This window comes from Microplitis demolitor, chromosome 3, assembly GCF_026212275.2.
Source record: "Microplitis demolitor isolate Queensland-Clemson2020A chromosome 3, iyMicDemo2.1a, whole genome shotgun sequence".
Taxonomy (NCBI): Eukaryota; Metazoa; Arthropoda; class Insecta; order Hymenoptera; family Braconidae; genus Microplitis; species Microplitis demolitor.
In genome coordinates, this window is record NC_068547.1 from 17,489,563 (window position 1) to 17,507,854 (window position 18,292).

Consider the following 18,292-nt stretch of genomic DNA (forward strand, 5'->3'; position numbering starts at 1 on the left):
CATAGATTTCTATGTTTCAGTTGGGCTTAAATTTCCAACTAAACATTTTTCAATTTTTAAATATACTCAAAAATTTTGTTTATTTTTCAATATGCCGTTAAATAAATACCCAGGTAAAAAAATTTCAAGCCAAAATAATAATCAAATTTTTTCGCGGCCGAAAAAAGATCCAGGTAGTGAACACAAGGCTAAAAAGTAGCTAGGCCAAAAAATGACCGATAATTAAACCTAAAAAAAAACCGAAAATGAGCCGACTCATTATATCGACCAATTTTCGGCCTGTTTATTTAGAATCATAAAATTTCGGCCGATTTTCAGCCTCTTTCAATAAAATTCTTCGACTTCAGTGTAATTTCGACCAAATTTTGGCCTTATTAAATGAAATTCTATGATTTCGGCGTGATTTCGGTCAAATATTATTACCCGAGCGCTTGAAAATAAAAAATTTTCTGCAAACCGGAATATATAAAGCCTCACTTCTGCTCATTAAAGATATAATTAAACTACTCCAATCTAGAAAAATTTTCAATAATCGTTGCTCAGCAAATTTAATAATAAATTTCGTTATTTGTGAACTTTGACATTTAAATAAATTTTCAAAGTATTTTATTCATATAGATATCAAATTTTTTAATTTTATTAAAAAAATTTTCAATGGGTATACAATTTTTTCATTAAAAAGCAACGTTTGTTTTATTTATTTATTTTCAAGTGACACTAGAAAAAGTAAATAAGTAATCCTCATTTGACTCACGTGTAAAAAGACCGTCCTTAATACCACCGATCAATTTATTTATTCAAATAACTTATCAATATTCATCAAATAATTGATTATAAATTTTCGTCACGTTTTAAAATAAAGATAATTATTAAGCATAAAGTAAACTCGTATTTTAAAATGATAAAAATAATAATTTATAAAAATTTACAGGTTGTCAGTTTAGATAAATCATTGCAAGACTATGGAGTAATATAATAAAATAAAATAAAAAATTTAAATCACACGTGAATGCTCGAATCAAATGAACTTTGGTCGTATCACACACTTGCTATAATTGATTATTAAACTACTGAACAGTAATAAAGTTAACAAGGCCTCACATTACGTGACATTACGACAAGGAATTTGTCTACTCCATATAATAAATAATAACAATAATAATAATAATAACAATAATCATAATAATAATAATTATTATTTATAAATCTTTTAATGAAAGTTTTAATTTTAATTTTTTATATAAAACTTAAAGTGAAAATCTCCATGATACTGAAGTTAGCCAAGGTCTAATTTTTAGATTCTTTTTAAAATAATAAATTACAAAAAAAAAAATTATTTGAAAAAATTGCACCTATGATTTACATAATTTTCTACACGTACATATTTTTAGTTTTTTTTTTTGTCTTCGATTTGTTAAAAAAAAAAAATCAGAAAATTGTTAATTGTTTTTCAATTTCACGATCTTGAAGTTAGCAAACAATTAACGATTTTCGGATTTTTTTTTAACAAACCAATTACAAAAAAAAAAAATCTAAAAAAATACACATGTAGAAAATTAAAACAACTACAAGTGCAATTTTTTTTTTTTTTATAATTTATCGTTTTCAACAAAATACAAAAATAATTAAGCGCCAATTACCGTCAGTATCATTTTATTTCAGGATCGTAAAATTTCTTTAATGAATAAAAAAAATTTTTTCAATTACAAAATAAAAAAAACGTTTTATAAAAGAACCCCGACAACACAATTTAAAAATCCTACGCTTGAAAATAAATTATGCAAAGGGTTCCCTTGATGATTTCATCAATAAATACGTACAATAATAATAATATAACTACAGTGTAGTAGCCTAGAGTAAAATGAATCAACGATTACGAGTAATCGTGTAAGGAAAACAATGGATTTATATAGCCGGTAGAAAAATTGTTGTCAGAAGGTCGTGAACACAAACTTTCTAATCGTTCAATAAAATCAATATCCATAAATAAAAAACACACGCACACGCGTACTGAAGTAAACATTGAATAAAAAAATGAGTGTAAATGTAGCAGACATCAGCCAAATTTAAAATTATAAATAAATAGAGTAAATATTAAAAAAAGTAATATTTATACAAAATGCACTTATTAACTTCAAAATTTTTTAAATGCCCATTTTTTAAAAATTTTATTTTATTAATTATTTACTCCATTAATAATTTAAATTTATCTGATGTCATGGCTGTGAATATAGCAGACATCAGACAAATTTAAAATTATAAATAAATAGAGTAAATATTAAAAAAAGTAATATTTATACAAAATGCACTTATTAACTTTAAAATTTTTTAAATGCCCATTTTTTAAAATTTTATTTTACTAATTATTTTCTCTATTTATTAATAATTTTAAATTTATCTAATGTCTGCTACATTCGCACTCATAATTAAAAATAATAGATTTAAAAAATTAAAAACTACTCACCGGATATGCGTATGGGGTACAAGGAACGTAGAATTCTCTGCTCATAATACAGGAAACCCAGACATTTAGAAAAAAATAAAATAAACCAAACTAAATATTTTTAAATAAAAAATAATTGGTCATAAATAAAATCCACTTGATTAATTTTCTATATGCAGATGTAGGTGTTGGTTTTTGCGAATTTTCAATTAAGGACAAGGGAAATGTCAAAATCCCAGTGGTGCCATCTCGTGATGTCTGTAATGTCGTCATAAGCTGTCACGAGGATTAACTATATTATTTTTTCGACACTTGGCATTTGATATCTATGACATCTTCATTTTAATATTTAAGAATCACTGTCTTGAATATTTTATTTAAAAATTCCATTATCTATCAGGTAAATAAAAAAAAATTCTTCTTATCACAAGACACTCAACTACGCGACGTAATTTCAATAACGTCATTGATTGTCGTAAAATAATTACTATGACGACAATGATAAGCTGAAGTATTCGATTGTTATTATTGGCGATGATGATTAAGTGGATGTCAAGTAATAAAAATAAATAAAATAATTATTCTTGGATACATAACTGACACTTGATTATTTGAATTTACACTGATTGTTAGTCAAGTTTAAATAATATAAATTTAAAGACACAATCACTCTGCTAAAATGTCATCACAGTGTTACGGCGATTGCGTATAAACAAGTGTAAAAAATGGCCGGATTCGTATACGTGAAACCGGTTTTTATAAAATTAACGAGTCATTACGATTGATTGAATTAAATAATAATGTTGCAATGAGACGAGACTGAGCTACGCCATTTTCACTTTGTCTTTTTTTTAATGTAACACGCACACACACACAATTACACCTGACTACTCGTATTTTAATACGAGTTTTAAGTTAACACTCCATCCGCGTCTGATGGCAAATGCCTACTGATGTCTCATGTCAAATTCTCTTGAATCCGATGGCGCTCATGCTCGAACTCTGCCGGCAAGTTTTTAAACTTATTCGTTGCTGTGACGATAACGTCGCTCTACTTTATTACCACTTCAAATTTTATTATTTTTCAAAATATGTGTAAATAAATAATAAAATATTAAACAAATTGATTTAATTGATAAACAATTTAACTTAATAATGAGTGTAAATGTAGCAGACATCAGGCAAATTTAAAATTATAAATAAATAGAGTAAATAATTGATAAAATAAAATTTTTAGAAGATAAGTGCATTTTTTATAAATATCGTTTTTTTAATTATTTACTCTATTTATTTATAATTTTAAATTTGACTGATGTCTGCTGCATTCACACCCGTAACTTAATAATTATCGAATCTAATTATTTTTCAAATTTACTTAATTATGATTCACTGGGATATGGAATTATAATTTGTTAAATGTAAATATTTATTGTTTTATAAAAATAATTTAAATAAAAATGACTTATCGGTACTGATTTATAATATTTTTCATGAGATGAAATGTTTTTGCAGTGTGACTAATCTTGTAAATTTATTGTTTTTACTATAAACCAGAATCATAAAATACTGCGATACTTTGCTTAAATTTTTATTTAAATGATTTAAAAAATCTAATAGAGTCCCTGATTTTAAAAAACGATTCAAAACAAATACATTTTAATCCTACAGAAATCAATAGGATAAGGAACAAGTTTCACGTACTTATTTTTTTGTCCGTACAATGAAATTTCAAAATTTACAATAAAATTCAAAGTTTAGAAAAAAATTAAAACTTTTTTTTAAGTTAATTTTTTTTTTTCAAAATTAGAATTTTCATTCAAAATTTGAATCTTTTTTCAAATTTTGAAATTTTACTTTACTGATAAAAAAATTGGTACATGAGGCTTGTTCCTCATCTTATCGATTCCGCAGTACTGCGCCGCGTTGCAGCATCTATTTTTTCCGTGTATACACTATAAAAAATTTTTTGGCCCGGTGTAGTGTAAATGGTTCGGTACAAAAATTTTAGTGTAAACATTACATCAAATATCGTGTTAAATTTGACCAGTGTGAATTAAAAATTTTTTCACCATCAAGCGTGTAAATGTGTAATTTATGATAATTTTCCGTTAAGAAAATTAATCATAAAAATATTTAAATGTTTAAAATACTATTTAATGTGCAAATAATATTAATAAAGTTATTGATTAAGAAGTTACGGAATGTTATAAAATAAGTAGATTACACCGTGTTACAATTACACGGATGGATAATTTATACCAAGAATTTTTTACACCGTTATTTTACACTATACGACCGTGTAAAGTTCTACGGATCCATTTTTACACCAAAATTTTTTACAGTGTATAAATATTCATTTATCATTAAGTAAATTATTTTCTACAACCAGGGGTAATAAGTTTAATTTTTATGATCAATTGATCTTATAATAGAAATGAAAAAAATTTTTAGAGCCTAGAGCAAAATTAGTTTATTCACTTATTAATATTGATGATGATATTTATTGGAATTTATTCATCTATTCACATTAACCAGTAAATGATACCTATAATTAAATTTTTTCATAATAAGTATAGTGAGAGCGATTGAATTACTTTTGAACAAGGTATACTATCTAAAATTGAATCAGTGAAATCCAACATGAATTAATTAATAAAACTATTTCTTAATGATACACATTAAGTTTTACTTATTTTACTTAATGTGTATACTATTCCTAAGAAACAATGTGCTGTAAAAAAAATTTGGCTGTATCTAAAAATACTTTACATATACTAGATATGAAATTGATTTTTAGACAAAAAAAAAAAATTTTTTTAACTTTTTTTTTTCGCATAAATGGAGGATTTTCTGAAATGGAGTTAGACAATTTGCTAATTAGAACGTCGATATATATTCATTATATTGTTTTCTTTAATCAGTGACGCTTGATGGTGTTTACATTTTTAATTGACACCGCTTAAACACGATATTTAGAGTAATTTCACACCAAAATTTTTACACCAAGTGATTTACACCATACTGAGTCCAAAATTTTTTTACAGTGTAGATCTCCCGTAATGCTTTACATGAACAATCTCTGTCAAAATAAAAAAAACATATTATCGGATAGTTTTTTTATCAATAAAAACCTGAGATATCAAAATTACTTATTTCTTGTAAGATAAATCGTAATTTTTAAGTAATAAATAAAATAATAAAAAAGTATATGACCAGTAATTGCAGCTAGATAATTTAATATTTTATTACATTCCATTGATGTAAATTTCCCATTGAGATCATTATTATCAAGATAAATAATAGTATTGCATCAATTACTCTGAATTACAATCAGTTGGATATTCACTGCTAGAATATGACTAAGCTCAAAAGTTTTTTTTTATGAATTTATTATTTTATACGAATATTTTCAATAGATTACAATTAAATATAATTTATGATAATTATATATTGATGGCTTTAGATAAATTTGATGCAATTAATTTTATATTTTTCTATAAATTATTCATTTCGATAGCCCAGTAATCAATTTCATTGAATATTTTTATGATGATGCATAATTTTAATTAATCAATTTTGCAAATTAATAAAAGTAATTTATTTGCAAAAACAATTTCACTAAAAAAATGTTCTTTAAGCTTTTATTATTTTTTACATAATAAATTTTCTTGGAAGTAAGATAATCATGTAAAAAATATTCATAAAAGTAATACAATAGTTTAATTTACGAAAGACGATACTTATTATCATATTGTGTTGCGTTATCATATTTAATATAAAAACAGCACATAAATTTATTTATTATACATATACTACGTGCACGAGAAGCTCTCATTTATTTCGATCGCAATACAAATAATTTGAGTAGTCGATGCAAATCGTTGAATTTGTCATGCATGGAATTTTTGATGAGATCGATTGCAGTAAATTTATTATTCAATGATAAAAATAACAATAAAATATAACATTAAAAAAATATAACTATCAAAATATATAAATATATTATGATCCTGAAGTTAACAGACAATTTACAATTTTTGGATTTTTTTTTCTTCAACAAATCAATTACAAGAAAAAAAAAAAATAAAAATATGCACATGTAGAAAATTTTAAAAACTACCGGTGCAATTTTTTCAAATATTTTTTTTTTTATAATTTATTGTTTGAAAAAACAAAATCAAATAATTATTAAACGTCGGCTAACTTAAATATATTTCCAATCACCTTTTCAACCGCAATTTCCTTACATCAATAATTCTGTTCCTCTGTAAATCCAAAATACAAAAAAAAAAAAAAAAAAAAAAAAAAAAGAACACAATATATTTAATACAATTTTTCATATTGAAGGAAAGCATTCAAATACTACTCACTCGGTGGCTTTTGAATTTTTTTATTTTTACTACAACGGGGATCACAGCACGAATCCAATGTCCTACAATCTACAGTATCGACTTTATAATAACGTTTAGTGTTACTAGATGATGGATGTTTTCGCCTTTTAGATTTAATAATAATATTGCTAGGTAGCATAATATCATCCCAAGGAATTTCAATATCTTCTTTAATGCATTTTTCAGCTTTAGGTAATGAATTTATACGACCTGGAGTATCCAAAACTATTTTATCCCAAGGTATTTCCAAAGTAGAATCACAAACAGCCAATAATTCTGGTGACTTTTTGATCTCGACAATAACATTATCAACCAATAAATCATTCCAAGGCAATTCCATTTTTCCTGAAGATTCTTTCTTCTCCAAACTTTGATCTCTATCACTGTCAATATCATTATCGCCCATCACTTTCAGATTCTGGTTATCGTGAGCAGGAATTTCAACTTGCGGACGAATTTTCAAAGAATCTCTTGGCAGCGCAATGTCTTTCCAAGGTAACTCGACTTTCGAATCACATTTTAATGAAGCATCCGAGTACTCATGCTGAAGATTACTCATATAAGGCTCATACCATACTTCTTCTTCTGGTTTGTGAACGAGAGTCTGTCGTTTCTTGTTACATTTATCGCGTACTCGATTATTTGGTATTTTTTCACGGAAATTATATCTACTGTAGTCTGCTTGCGTATTTATACTCGTTCTTCGCGGGTTTCCAATTACGTAATACATAATTATTGACGATAAAAAAATATTTTTTAACCTATTCCAAGTAATTAATTGTAAAATACCTCGTGCAGATAAGAAGCTCATTTTAATACCTCATCATCCATTTCATTTGTTTTTTTTTCTTTTTGTTTCAATTCGACATTTTAATTAATTTTAATTAATTATTTTGTTTAATTGACATTTAAATGTCCAAATTTCTTGTGAATAATTTTTGATAAAACACGAAAAATCTATTAGGTTTTCTTTTCTTCATATTATTTATTAATTTACACTGCTAATTTAAAATTATAATTTGACGTATACGCGTCATTTTTGGTGCATTCTGAAATGCGCTGCGAGCAGCTGTAGCGGAAAATGCACCCTTATTAATTATTCTTTTTATTACGCGGTAAATTTAAATATTTGAAAAATAAATAAATTATGAGAAATTGGAGAAAACTAAAAATCGTACGTCAAAATAAAATGGCGGCAAAATATGATAGAAAAATAGTTAAAAAAATTTAAAAAAAATGAAAAGAAAAGTGTTTGAACAAACCTTGGTGGGGAAATAATATGCAGAAGGGTGTTCTAATACACTTGGAGAATTAATTTAAATTGCTCCAAGTGTATTGCAGCTAAAAAAACGTCACTTGACTGCTACTTCCCACTAAACGATGCCAGATGATTTTGCTCAGGAACTTGAAAGTTATCAGCATCTGCGATTGGCAACACTACACTAGCACTGAACACTCAACACTTAAGGATACCACAGACACTTTGCACAATTAAAATTTTTCAAACACTGCACATTTTAATTAAATAATGACTATTAGTAATAAATTTTATGGATAATTCCGCAAATTAACTGTAATACTGTTTTAATTTAGACGTGAAGGATCTGGGCTACTACTGCCATTGGAGATGATACTGACTGCCGCTATTAGACCGCTAGTTGATACAAAGCAATCGTCTTTTTAAACTATGGAGGGTAGAGGTACCTCTACCCTCCATATTTTAAACATTCGACCGCCCCCACTTTAGCAAATTTGATCGTTGAATATAACGACGCACAGTAGCGCCAGCTTGGCGCGAAATTTCAAAATTGAAATTTATTAATTTTATTAAAATTTATTTGTGTCGATAATTATATTAATTGGACGAAAAAATATGGTTCAAATGTTTTATTTTTCATTAATAATTTGTTAATTTTTCATGTGATTTGCGCAGTAAATTTAAATATTTAAAAAATAAATTATGAGAGATTGGAGAAAAATTTTGAATTGTACGTCGAAATAAAATGGTGGCATAATATGATAAAAAAATATTTAAAACATTAAAAAAGAAACACTTGAGTGTATGAACAAACCTTGGTGGGGAAATAATATGCAGAAGGGTGTCCTAATACACTTGGAGATTTGAATTAAATTGCTCCAAGTGTATTCCAGCTAAAAAACGTCACTTAACTGCTATTTCCCACCAGACGACGCCAGATGAGTTTGCTCAGGAACTTGGAAGACATCAGCATCAGCAATTCGCAACACAACACTTGCACTGAACACTTATCACTTTATACTAGCACTGATCACTCACCACTTTAAACTAACACGAATCACTTAACTACACCACCGATACTTTACACAATTTAAATAAATAAAAGATAAATTTTACAATCACTGCACAATTTTACACGACGCCACAATTCTGAGTTTCTATTCAAACGTAAAGAAGGATCTGGACCACTACTGCCATTGTCGATGTACTGACTGCCGCTATTGGACCACCAGTTGTTACAAAGCAATCGATTTTGCGAATCATCGACCTTCCCCACGTTAACAAACAATTGAACGTCGAACATAGTGACGCGCAGTAGCGCCACCTTAGCGCGAAATTTCAAAATTGAAATTAAATAATTTTATTGAAATTTATTTGTGTCAATAATTATAGTAATTAGACTAAAAATTATAATCGAAATTTTTTTATTTTCATTAACAATTTATTAATTATTCTTATTACTTGCGCAGTAAATTTAAATATTCGAAAAATTACTTATTAGAAATGGGGTAAAAATTCAAAATTGTGAATCGGAATAAAATGGCGACAGAATATGATAGAAATGTTGAAAGTATTAATAAAAAAAAAAAAAGTACACGAAACTACGCTACACTTGCATGGTCTGTTGCTGAGCTGCAGCGCATTTTGAAATGCATCCTTTGTTTATTGCTCACATAAAATTTTTTTAAAAAATACAAATCGTTTGAAAAATCGAATTTTCTTATTCCGTTAACGTCATGCGTATTTTTGAGTAAAAAAAAAAATAGATTATCTAATTAAAATGTCAAGAGTATTCAAAAATGTTTAAATTCCCGCGGAATTATTGAGCAGTTCGCGCCATCTGTTCTGCAAGTTTGAAATTACAACCAAAGAAAACAATTCCCGAGAAGTCGATAATAGGAAATTTGTAGCGCCACATTCGCGGCATTTGTTCTCTACTTAACAATACAAATACACTTACCAAAATAAAATAATAAATTACCCAGTCGCCAAATCATTTTACTAAAATTAACATAAAACCAGTAGTCAAATAAAAATAAGCAAATATTAAATCATCAAAGAATACTTCTCTGTAACCAGTTTTTTAACGAAATCTAAATTTTTTTTTTTCTTTTAAATTAAAACTTTGACTCACGCAGTCCAACGACATTTAGAAGTCAGCCATCTTGCGATCCTAATCAAAGATCTTTTGCTAGCGGGTTTCGTTGTCTGGTTTTTCGGCCAGTTAATATCAACACACACTTCATCAGATGGCTTTAAAACGAATTAATAAGGTACGTTAACATTTTGTTGTCTAATTAAATAATAAACATCATCATAAATAATCATTGTCTCGATAATATTTCGTCATAACGCCCATCGGGGTTACAATTGGAGCAATGAAAGCTAGGCATTAAAAATCGTCCCTCATTCACTTACTCACTACGTCCTTTTTTGCCACATATATATACATATATATGTATATACATATATATTCAGCCATATATCTACATACATATATATGAATCCATATATCTATGTATATATTCATATATATATTTATAAATATATATGTCCATCATTACCGTGTGATATAAATAAAAAAATTAAAAAAATCTTTTATTACACCAGTACTTTTTTTTTTATCAGTAAAATTTTATTATTAATAATAATGACAATAATTAGCATAATTTTTTTATTGTCAAGGTGACAGTATTCAAATTAACAAAAAAAATTAATTTTTAATGCCCATTTTAATAAATTACCGGAAGTAACGTAAAACCGCACGTTACTTCTATATATATATATACATATACATACATATATATACATGGATATGTTACATGTATATAAAATTTGTAGATTACAAATTACTATAAATATTTATCTTAATAAACATAATAATTAATCAATAACTTGATTAACTTGTAGACATTAATAACAATTAATAATTAATGATACCGAAATTAGCCTCCAATAATTTTTTGAAACTAATAAATTTAGAAAAAAATATTTCAAAAAATTGCACCTGTAGTTTTTTAAATTTTCTACATGTGCATTTTTTTTTTTTTTTTTTAATTAAGTTATTGGAAAAAAAAATAGGAAGATTTTTGTCTGCTAACTTTAAGATCATGATAATTAATTTTATAGTAATGGTAGCAATTACAATTATAAAATAATAATTATCATAAGATACTATTTGAAGGGATGGATTATTGATAGATATAATCATGAAACAGGTTAGGAATTAGTCATCTGAACATGATAGATATCTGGTGATATAGACAGTAGAGATGCACTGTCATTTTGTTGTGCAATGAAATGTATTAATATTAATACTTGTTGTTAACTGGATATTTATAAATAAAATTTACAGTTTAGAAGCTGTCGAAATTTACTGTAAAACTCAGCAATTAGATTATAGAGTCATACTTTTGTCGGTATTGTAACAGTTTTAGTGATGGCGATCTGTTATCAGCTTAAGCCGTAATTTGATGAGTTTCTGATAAACGAAATCAAAGAGTTTTCAAGATTAGTTTTATTATTGTTTGACGTACAGTAACGAATGTACTTATGAATATATATGTACATATATTTTAATTGTTATCGATTGATTTAGACACGTGTACTTTTGATGGTTAAATTATTTATAGAATGGAGTAACTGGTGTTTAATTTTTTGTTAGATATTTATTTCTTGTTTTGTTGTTGTAGGAACTTCAAGATCTTGGAAGAGATCCACCTGCACAATGCTCAGCTGGCCCTGTAGGAGAAGATTGTAAGATTTTTTTTTTATTACTCATTTATTTATAAATATTTTATTTAAATGTGTTTTATTTTTTTTTCTGAAGTAATTGATGAGTAAAAAAAAAACTTGTTTTTAAAGTGACTCCAATTTTTTTAATAGAAAAAATTAATTTAAGGTAAGAGCAGTACCCGATCATTCATTTATTTGTATGTCTATATTTACTAAATATAGATATACAAATACATGGAGTGGTCGAGTACTAGTTCCCTGATCGGGTACTAGATCTTTTACTTTATTACATTTATTTTTTTTTAAACATTTTGATAACTGTGTCTTTGAATTTAATGCAAGAATTTTTTTTGATTCATTATAAATTTAAAGTTACAATTTAAAAATATTTGAATTCAAATATAAATTTGAGTCAGCCATATTGCAGTCATCAATTAAAATTTTTTAAAATTCTAATTCTATCACTTGAAAATTATGTAGCAAAATTTTAATTCATTTTGACATGTAGTTTTTTTATAATCATATTTAAAAAAAAAAAAAAGAGTAAAAGTAAAATGAAAGTATAATAATATTAGTTGAAACTTTTAAAAATGTTCTTGGGTGCAATTTAAGTCATTTCTTTTTCTTTTAGAATAATTATTTTTGTCTGAAACTTATTTTTATTTTTTGTCATAATTAGTAGACTAAAAATAGTCTCGGAATTTCTCCTGGAGTCAGAAAAAAGTCAGAGAATTTAATGTCATCATAACCATTGTCACCCGAAATGATTCAATAATTTTACAATCATACAATAATCTTTTTACACAGAAAAAAATATTCTCGACTGAAAGTAAATATTCTTGATTCAAAAAATTTTGTTTAAGAACCTAAATTTTCATAGTTAGAGTAGAAATCTTCTCTGACCACACATTCTCGACACAAGAAAATCTTGACTTGGTTCCCGATAACGTTTCTCTTCCAAAATATTTTCTTGACAACTTTTTTTATTCACCTGAAGATCGGAGCAAAAATAAAAAAAAAATAATAAGTAAAAATTCTACTGGATTTAAATTTCTGAAATGTTTCACATAAGTCCCAGTATGTCAGCCGAAAATTTTCGCCACCCCCCGTCAACTTTAAGCAGTCAAATTACATAAATTTTTTTCCATTTTCATTGTGCGAAAAACGTTACGATCTTCAGTTACATCTTTTTTCTGTGTACTTTTAACTGAAGTACTGCATAAATTATAACTAATGAATTATTCTAAACAAAAAAAACTTCCGGTTTACTAAAATTAAATACTCATATTTTAAAAATCCCGCTGAAAAAAATTCAATAACAAATTTGTAATTAAATTATTCTCAAGTAAAAAATCAATGTCTGATAATTTATTTAGATTTTAACTGTTTATTTTATTTTTGTTACAGTATTCCACTGGCAGGCGACTATAATGGGACCAGTAAGTTTTTAAATAAAATTTTTCAATCGATAATAAAATTTAGTTTAATTACATACTTAAATTATTTGTAATAAATTCTAATCATGTTTATCTACAACATTAAAAAATAAAATTGAGATTCTTACTTTAAAATAAAAAATATTTAGTTTAATTTCATTAATAAATATTATTAAGTCATATATTCAATTCAATTATCATTAATCATGATTGTATTTTATTTTTTTTTTAGCCTGACAGTCCGTATCAAGGAGGTGTATTTTTTCTTACAATTCATTTTCCCACAGATTATCCATTCAAACCACCCAAGGTAAATAAATTAATTAATAAACAATAATTTTTACATATAAATTTAATTATTAATAATTAATGAATTTATTAAATTAACAGGTAGCATTCACGACCAGAATTTATCACCCAAATATAAACAGTAATGGTAGCATTTGCTTGGATATATTGAGATCGCAGTGGTCTCCAGCGCTTACTATTTCAAAAGGTATTTTATTTCATTAATAAATCAATAATTATTATTTATTTAAAACGTAATTTATTTATAAAATCAAATTATTTACAGTTTTACTATCAATATGCTCTCTTCTGTGCGATCCAAATCCCGATGACCCGCTGGTCCCAGAAATAGCGAGGATATACAAAACTGATCGAGAGAAATACAACGAATTGGCCCGTGAATGGACGCGCAAGTATGCCATGTGATGCGTCAATTTCTGTTGATTTCAAATAAAAAAAAATAAAAATAAACAAACAACAACAACAAACAAAAAATAAAATAAAAATAAACACCACCACCAACGAGCAGCCCCCAGCCTAATGCCACTTATCTCGTTCAGCACCGATTAAAACTAGCAATTGCTCGTTACAATTATGATGATGAGGATAATGGTAATTTAATAAGTTGTGCCGCAGTTCACGCTCGCAGTCGCATACGCTCAGGTTTCATTAAAAAATAAAAATTTGAAAACAAAACAAAAAAACAAATGGTGTTAATAATAAATAATAGCAAAGCAACCACGTGATTACCCACGCAAAAATAATTTATCTCTCTTCACTACATCCTGGTCAATAATAAAGCCTGCGAGTTTTTTTTTTGCGGGACAACACGAGGCTATTCGAGGCACTTTACAAGGTGGTCACACTTACACTAACACACGTTTTAAAAACAATTTGAGAAAAAAAAAATGTCCGCTTTGATTTTTCATAAACAATAAAACTAAAAATAAAAATAAAAAAAAAAATAAACAATAGGAATGAAAGTAGGATTTGTATTTGAATTAGTTTAATTTTCAATGAATATGTGCTTATATATAAATATTAATTAATTAATTGTAATTATTGATAATAATAATATTTACCTACTTTCTCAGTGACTAAAAATTGGTACCATCACATCGGTTGTTAGTTTTTTAAAATTAGATTCGATACTGAGCGTTGCCCGTCCCTGGAAACAATGCGGTTAATTTTTTTGTAAGACTGGGCTCTATATAAATATTACTTCAATACCTATTCCGTTTTGTTTCACTATTATTATTAATATTAATTACTACTATTGATAAAAGAAAAAAAAAAAACAATAAATATGGCACCTGTATTTTTTAAAAAATGAATTCGTTAGCATCTTAGCTCGTTTTGACGGTGTGTGAAACATTAAGTAAAATAATAATTTAATTGTTTATTTAAATATTTGTGGCTGAACGGCAAAATGTGACAAAGGCTCACTGGTATATAATATAAATAATTATAAATATCAGTTGTATTTATAATGATAATAATAATTATAATTATTATTGATTAATTAATTTTACAATGTTCAAAATTAAATGTTCAATCACTTTTTAAAAAAATAATTACGAATAATAATAAATCAACTCTTTTTTTTGCGTTTTCAATAATTTATTCTTTGTATTTTTTTAGCTATCCCTTTTATCAATAATATTAATTAATATACATTTTATTTTAATATAATATAATTAAAATAATTAATTTTACTTGCCGTTATTACCATGTCGCGTTTGCCGCTCATCCACGCTATTTTTATGGCATTTTTTATTAGTAATTAATAATATTTATCAAAAAAAAATAACCAAGCTAATTATTATTTTTTTTTTTATTTAAAGGTGCCTCTAATTATTTTGTTTGTCCTTCACTTCAACAATTATTTATACTTAATAAATTTATTTTAATCAAACATCGGACAATAACGAACGAATAAAATTTTTTATCAAATCCGTATCATAAATATTAATTAAAATTTAATTTATTTTTTATTGTATTGTAGTTGTGAAGGAACTTGTCAGCTCAATTATTAAAAAAATAATTACGTACCCTGGTGGATCCGAGTTACGGTATTTATCATAAATTACAGTAAAATGGGGTATTTTACAGAAAATTACGACATTTTACGGTAAAAGTGCGGTCTTTTACGAGCACCTACAACATATTGCAGTAATTAACCGTAAATGTGCGGCAATCCTGTAGTATTGTACGGTAGAAATGCGGTATATGGCCGCAAATGAACAGTAAAATTATAATGCTGAAAGCGACAGACATTAAAAAAGTTTATTTATTTTCAATAAACAAAATAAATATTGACAGATGAAAATTTTTAAAAATGAATGTAAAGAATTTTAAAAAATTTTACTGTCTATTTTTTTGTTTTTAATTTTTATGATGCTAATTAACTTGGAAATTAAAAATGAAATTTTCAGTTGTTGCTTACTTTCAGCATCGTGTGAAATTCCGGTATTTTATCGTCAATGTGTAGATTTACTGAAAAATTACAGCATTTTACTGTGAAGTATTGCACTGTGTTACCGTGTTTTGCCGTCATTTGCCGCAAATTACCGTCAAGTGCGGCAAATTTGCAGTAAAAATGCGGTATTTTGTGATAAACTGTAATTTACGGTAAATATCCTAATTCGGATCCGCTAGGGTATGTATTATTTAAAAAGTTTTTAAGTAATAATCAAACTTTAATTAAAGAAACGAACCTTAATTAGAAAAATCCTTGATAAAAAAAAAAAAGTATTTGTGATAAGGATTTTTTATATTGCACATTTTAATGACTAGCGACGTTTTCATGGTATGAATAATAATAATTTGAAATAAAAATTAATCGTGATACGCCATGATCGTGGATCTCTTAATGAGAGAGTAAGATTAATTAAAAAAAAAAAAAAAAAAAAAAAAAAAAGAAATGAATGAAATGTGTCCAGTGTAAGAAGTAAGAGAATTTTGTAAAGCACGAATTATCAGTACTGGTGCTTATGAATAAACTGAATATTTAAAAAAAAAAAATTGTAAGACGTAGTGAAAAAAAAAACAATGTTTTTGTCTTTGGAACGTTCATCGATGCCAACTTTTTTATCCGGGTGGACATTTGTCATAATTAATGAATTAATGGTTAGTAAAAAGGAAGCGCGGCACAATAGGTATTTAATAAACTGAACTTTTAGTACAGAAAACTACGAAAATTAATTTAATTGAAAAAAAAAAAAAAAGAAATAAGTTTTATTAAATAAAATTATTGAAATTAATAATTACCAGTCGGAATATTATTTTTAATTTTGTTAGAGAAATAATTAATGGAAAATGCGATGCGGTCAATGTGTGATTATTATTTTTTAAAATGCAATGATGAACATTTTTAATAACTTATCTTGTGTACATTTTAGCATTAGCCCTTTATATAATAAAGTCCACATAACAGTAATATTTAATAGATAATTATAATTATATATTTATTATATTAACAGGTTGTATTTTCATTGTTGGGAAGATATCAACTGCCAATAATTTTATTTTTCAACCGTCGTTACTATTTACGTAATTTTTTTCATTGCGGTATGATAATATATAATATACTTGCTTACTATTTAATGACATAACGTAAATTATTTAAATAATTGCTTTTATATAAACTAAATTATATTAAATACTGTTTATCACTTATTTGACAAATTACTCAATTTAGCATATTAACGATAATTTTATCGATCGGTATTAAAAAAATATGTCATCTGGCCATACCCAAAATGGAAAAGTATATTTCTTATTTATGAAATTTTATACTTCGATAGAAAAAAAAACGATTTCTTGACGTAAGAAATATTTTGCATTATAAAATGAAGACGCAATTTTTCGACGCAAGAATTTTTTTTCGCTTCGAAAAATTTTTCTCGCCCCAAGAAAATTTTTGCTTTCAATTTATAATGCAAAAAGTTTTTAGGTACAAGTAAAAATTTTTTCAGGTCGAGTATAAATTTTTTGCACTAAGAAATGTTTTTTTCCTGAGTACTTTTTGAGTAATTATTTAAGTCGAATTCAAAGATGAGCCAAATCGATCGATTATTTTTAAAGTTGTGAATGTGGGAAATTTTCTTAATTTGATTAAAAATAGTCTTTTATTCATTTATTTTTAAACAGTCCAGATTATCAATTTTTCAGAAGAAATTTTTATGAAACACAAGTTAGGTATTAAAAATTAAAAATAATTTTATGAACTTCAAGATGCATTTTACGAAATTAAGTTATTGATTTTGGTTCAAAAGTTATTTAAGGATAAACCAAAAAATTCTATTTTTACGAACATTAAAAAAATGCAAACACCCACATTTTCTAAACTATTTGATAGATTTTGCTCATCTTCGAACTTGATCAAGGTAATTTCTCAAAGAACAAGTGTACCGAGTTTTATTAAGATCCGATAAAAATTGTAGCCAACATCCATCTGACATGACGCGTTATATCACATATAAATATATAAACTTTCGAACTTATGACATTTCCCGGCAAATTAAAACATACACTGAGTGGAAAAATAACTTTTAGAAACATTGTATTTTCTTCTTATAAGAAATAATGCTATTGGAAATTTTTAATCTCATATATTTTAGTGCAAAAATTTTAGGAATTCATTCAAAATCATTTTTTTTAATCGTAGAAATCTGAGCTTAGCTCGAGATATGCTGATCTATTTTTTTAGAGTACTATAAATAAATTTAGTTTGTCTTCT

At 26.1% G+C, this 18,292-nt stretch overlaps 3 protein-coding genes across 4 annotated transcripts in view; 1 reads left to right on the forward strand and 2 right to left on the reverse strand.

Moving 5' to 3' along the window:
• LOC106693472 (bromodomain-containing protein DDB_G0270170) overlaps positions 1 to 3,389 on the reverse strand; it is a 79,425-nt gene extending 76,036 nt beyond the window's left edge. For both annotated transcript variants that reach the window (XR_008403464.1, XM_014441248.2), the window contains exon 1: positions 2,465 to 3,389. Coding sequence is in view for 1 of the 2 variants with exons in the window: in XM_014441248.2 (XP_014296734.1) it covers positions 2,465 to 2,509 (45 nt within the window). In the remaining variant the exon portion in view is untranslated. The remainder of the gene's footprint in view (positions 1 to 2,464) is intronic.
• Positions 3,390 to 6,805: 3,416 nt separating this feature from the next.
• Positions 6,806 to 7,564, reverse strand: LOC103572516 (uncharacterized). Its single transcript, XM_008551158.1, has one exon. It carries the CDS (start codon positions 7,562 to 7,564, stop codon positions 6,806 to 6,808), a length of 759 nt encoding a protein of 252 aa, XP_008549380.1.
• A 2,468-nt stretch (positions 7,565 to 10,032) lies between these two features.
• On the forward strand, positions 10,033 to 15,170 carry LOC103572253 (ubiquitin-conjugating enzyme E2-17 kDa). Its single transcript, XM_008550779.3, has 6 exons — positions 10,033 to 10,365; positions 11,785 to 11,848; positions 13,235 to 13,266; positions 13,496 to 13,573; positions 13,654 to 13,759; positions 13,838 to 15,170. Exons 1-6 carry the CDS (start codon positions 10,342 to 10,344, stop codon positions 13,975 to 13,977), a joined length of 444 nt encoding a protein of 147 aa, XP_008549001.1. The 5' UTR covers positions 10,033 to 10,341; the 3' UTR covers positions 13,978 to 15,170.
• Positions 15,171 to 18,292: the final 3,122 nt, after the last annotated feature.

What these genes read in the sequence shown, in the direction of transcription:
- LOC103572516 (XM_008551158.1), bottom strand. Translation starts at nt 7,564, where the DNA reads ATGTATTACGTAATTGGAAACCCGCGAAGAACGAGTATAAATACGCAA.
- LOC103572253 (XM_008550779.3), top strand. Translation starts at nt 10,342, where the DNA reads ATGGCTTTAAAACGAATTAATAAG. An exon ending in AGGCGACTATAATGGGACCA is followed by an intron (nt 13,267 to 13,495) that starts GTAAGTTTTTAA and finishes TTTTTTTTTTAG; the next exon opens with CCTGACAGTCCGTATCAAGG. An exon ending in AGCGCTTACTATTTCAAAAG is followed by an intron (nt 13,760 to 13,837) that starts GTATTTTATTTC and finishes AATTATTTACAG; the next exon opens with TTTTACTATCAATATGCTCT.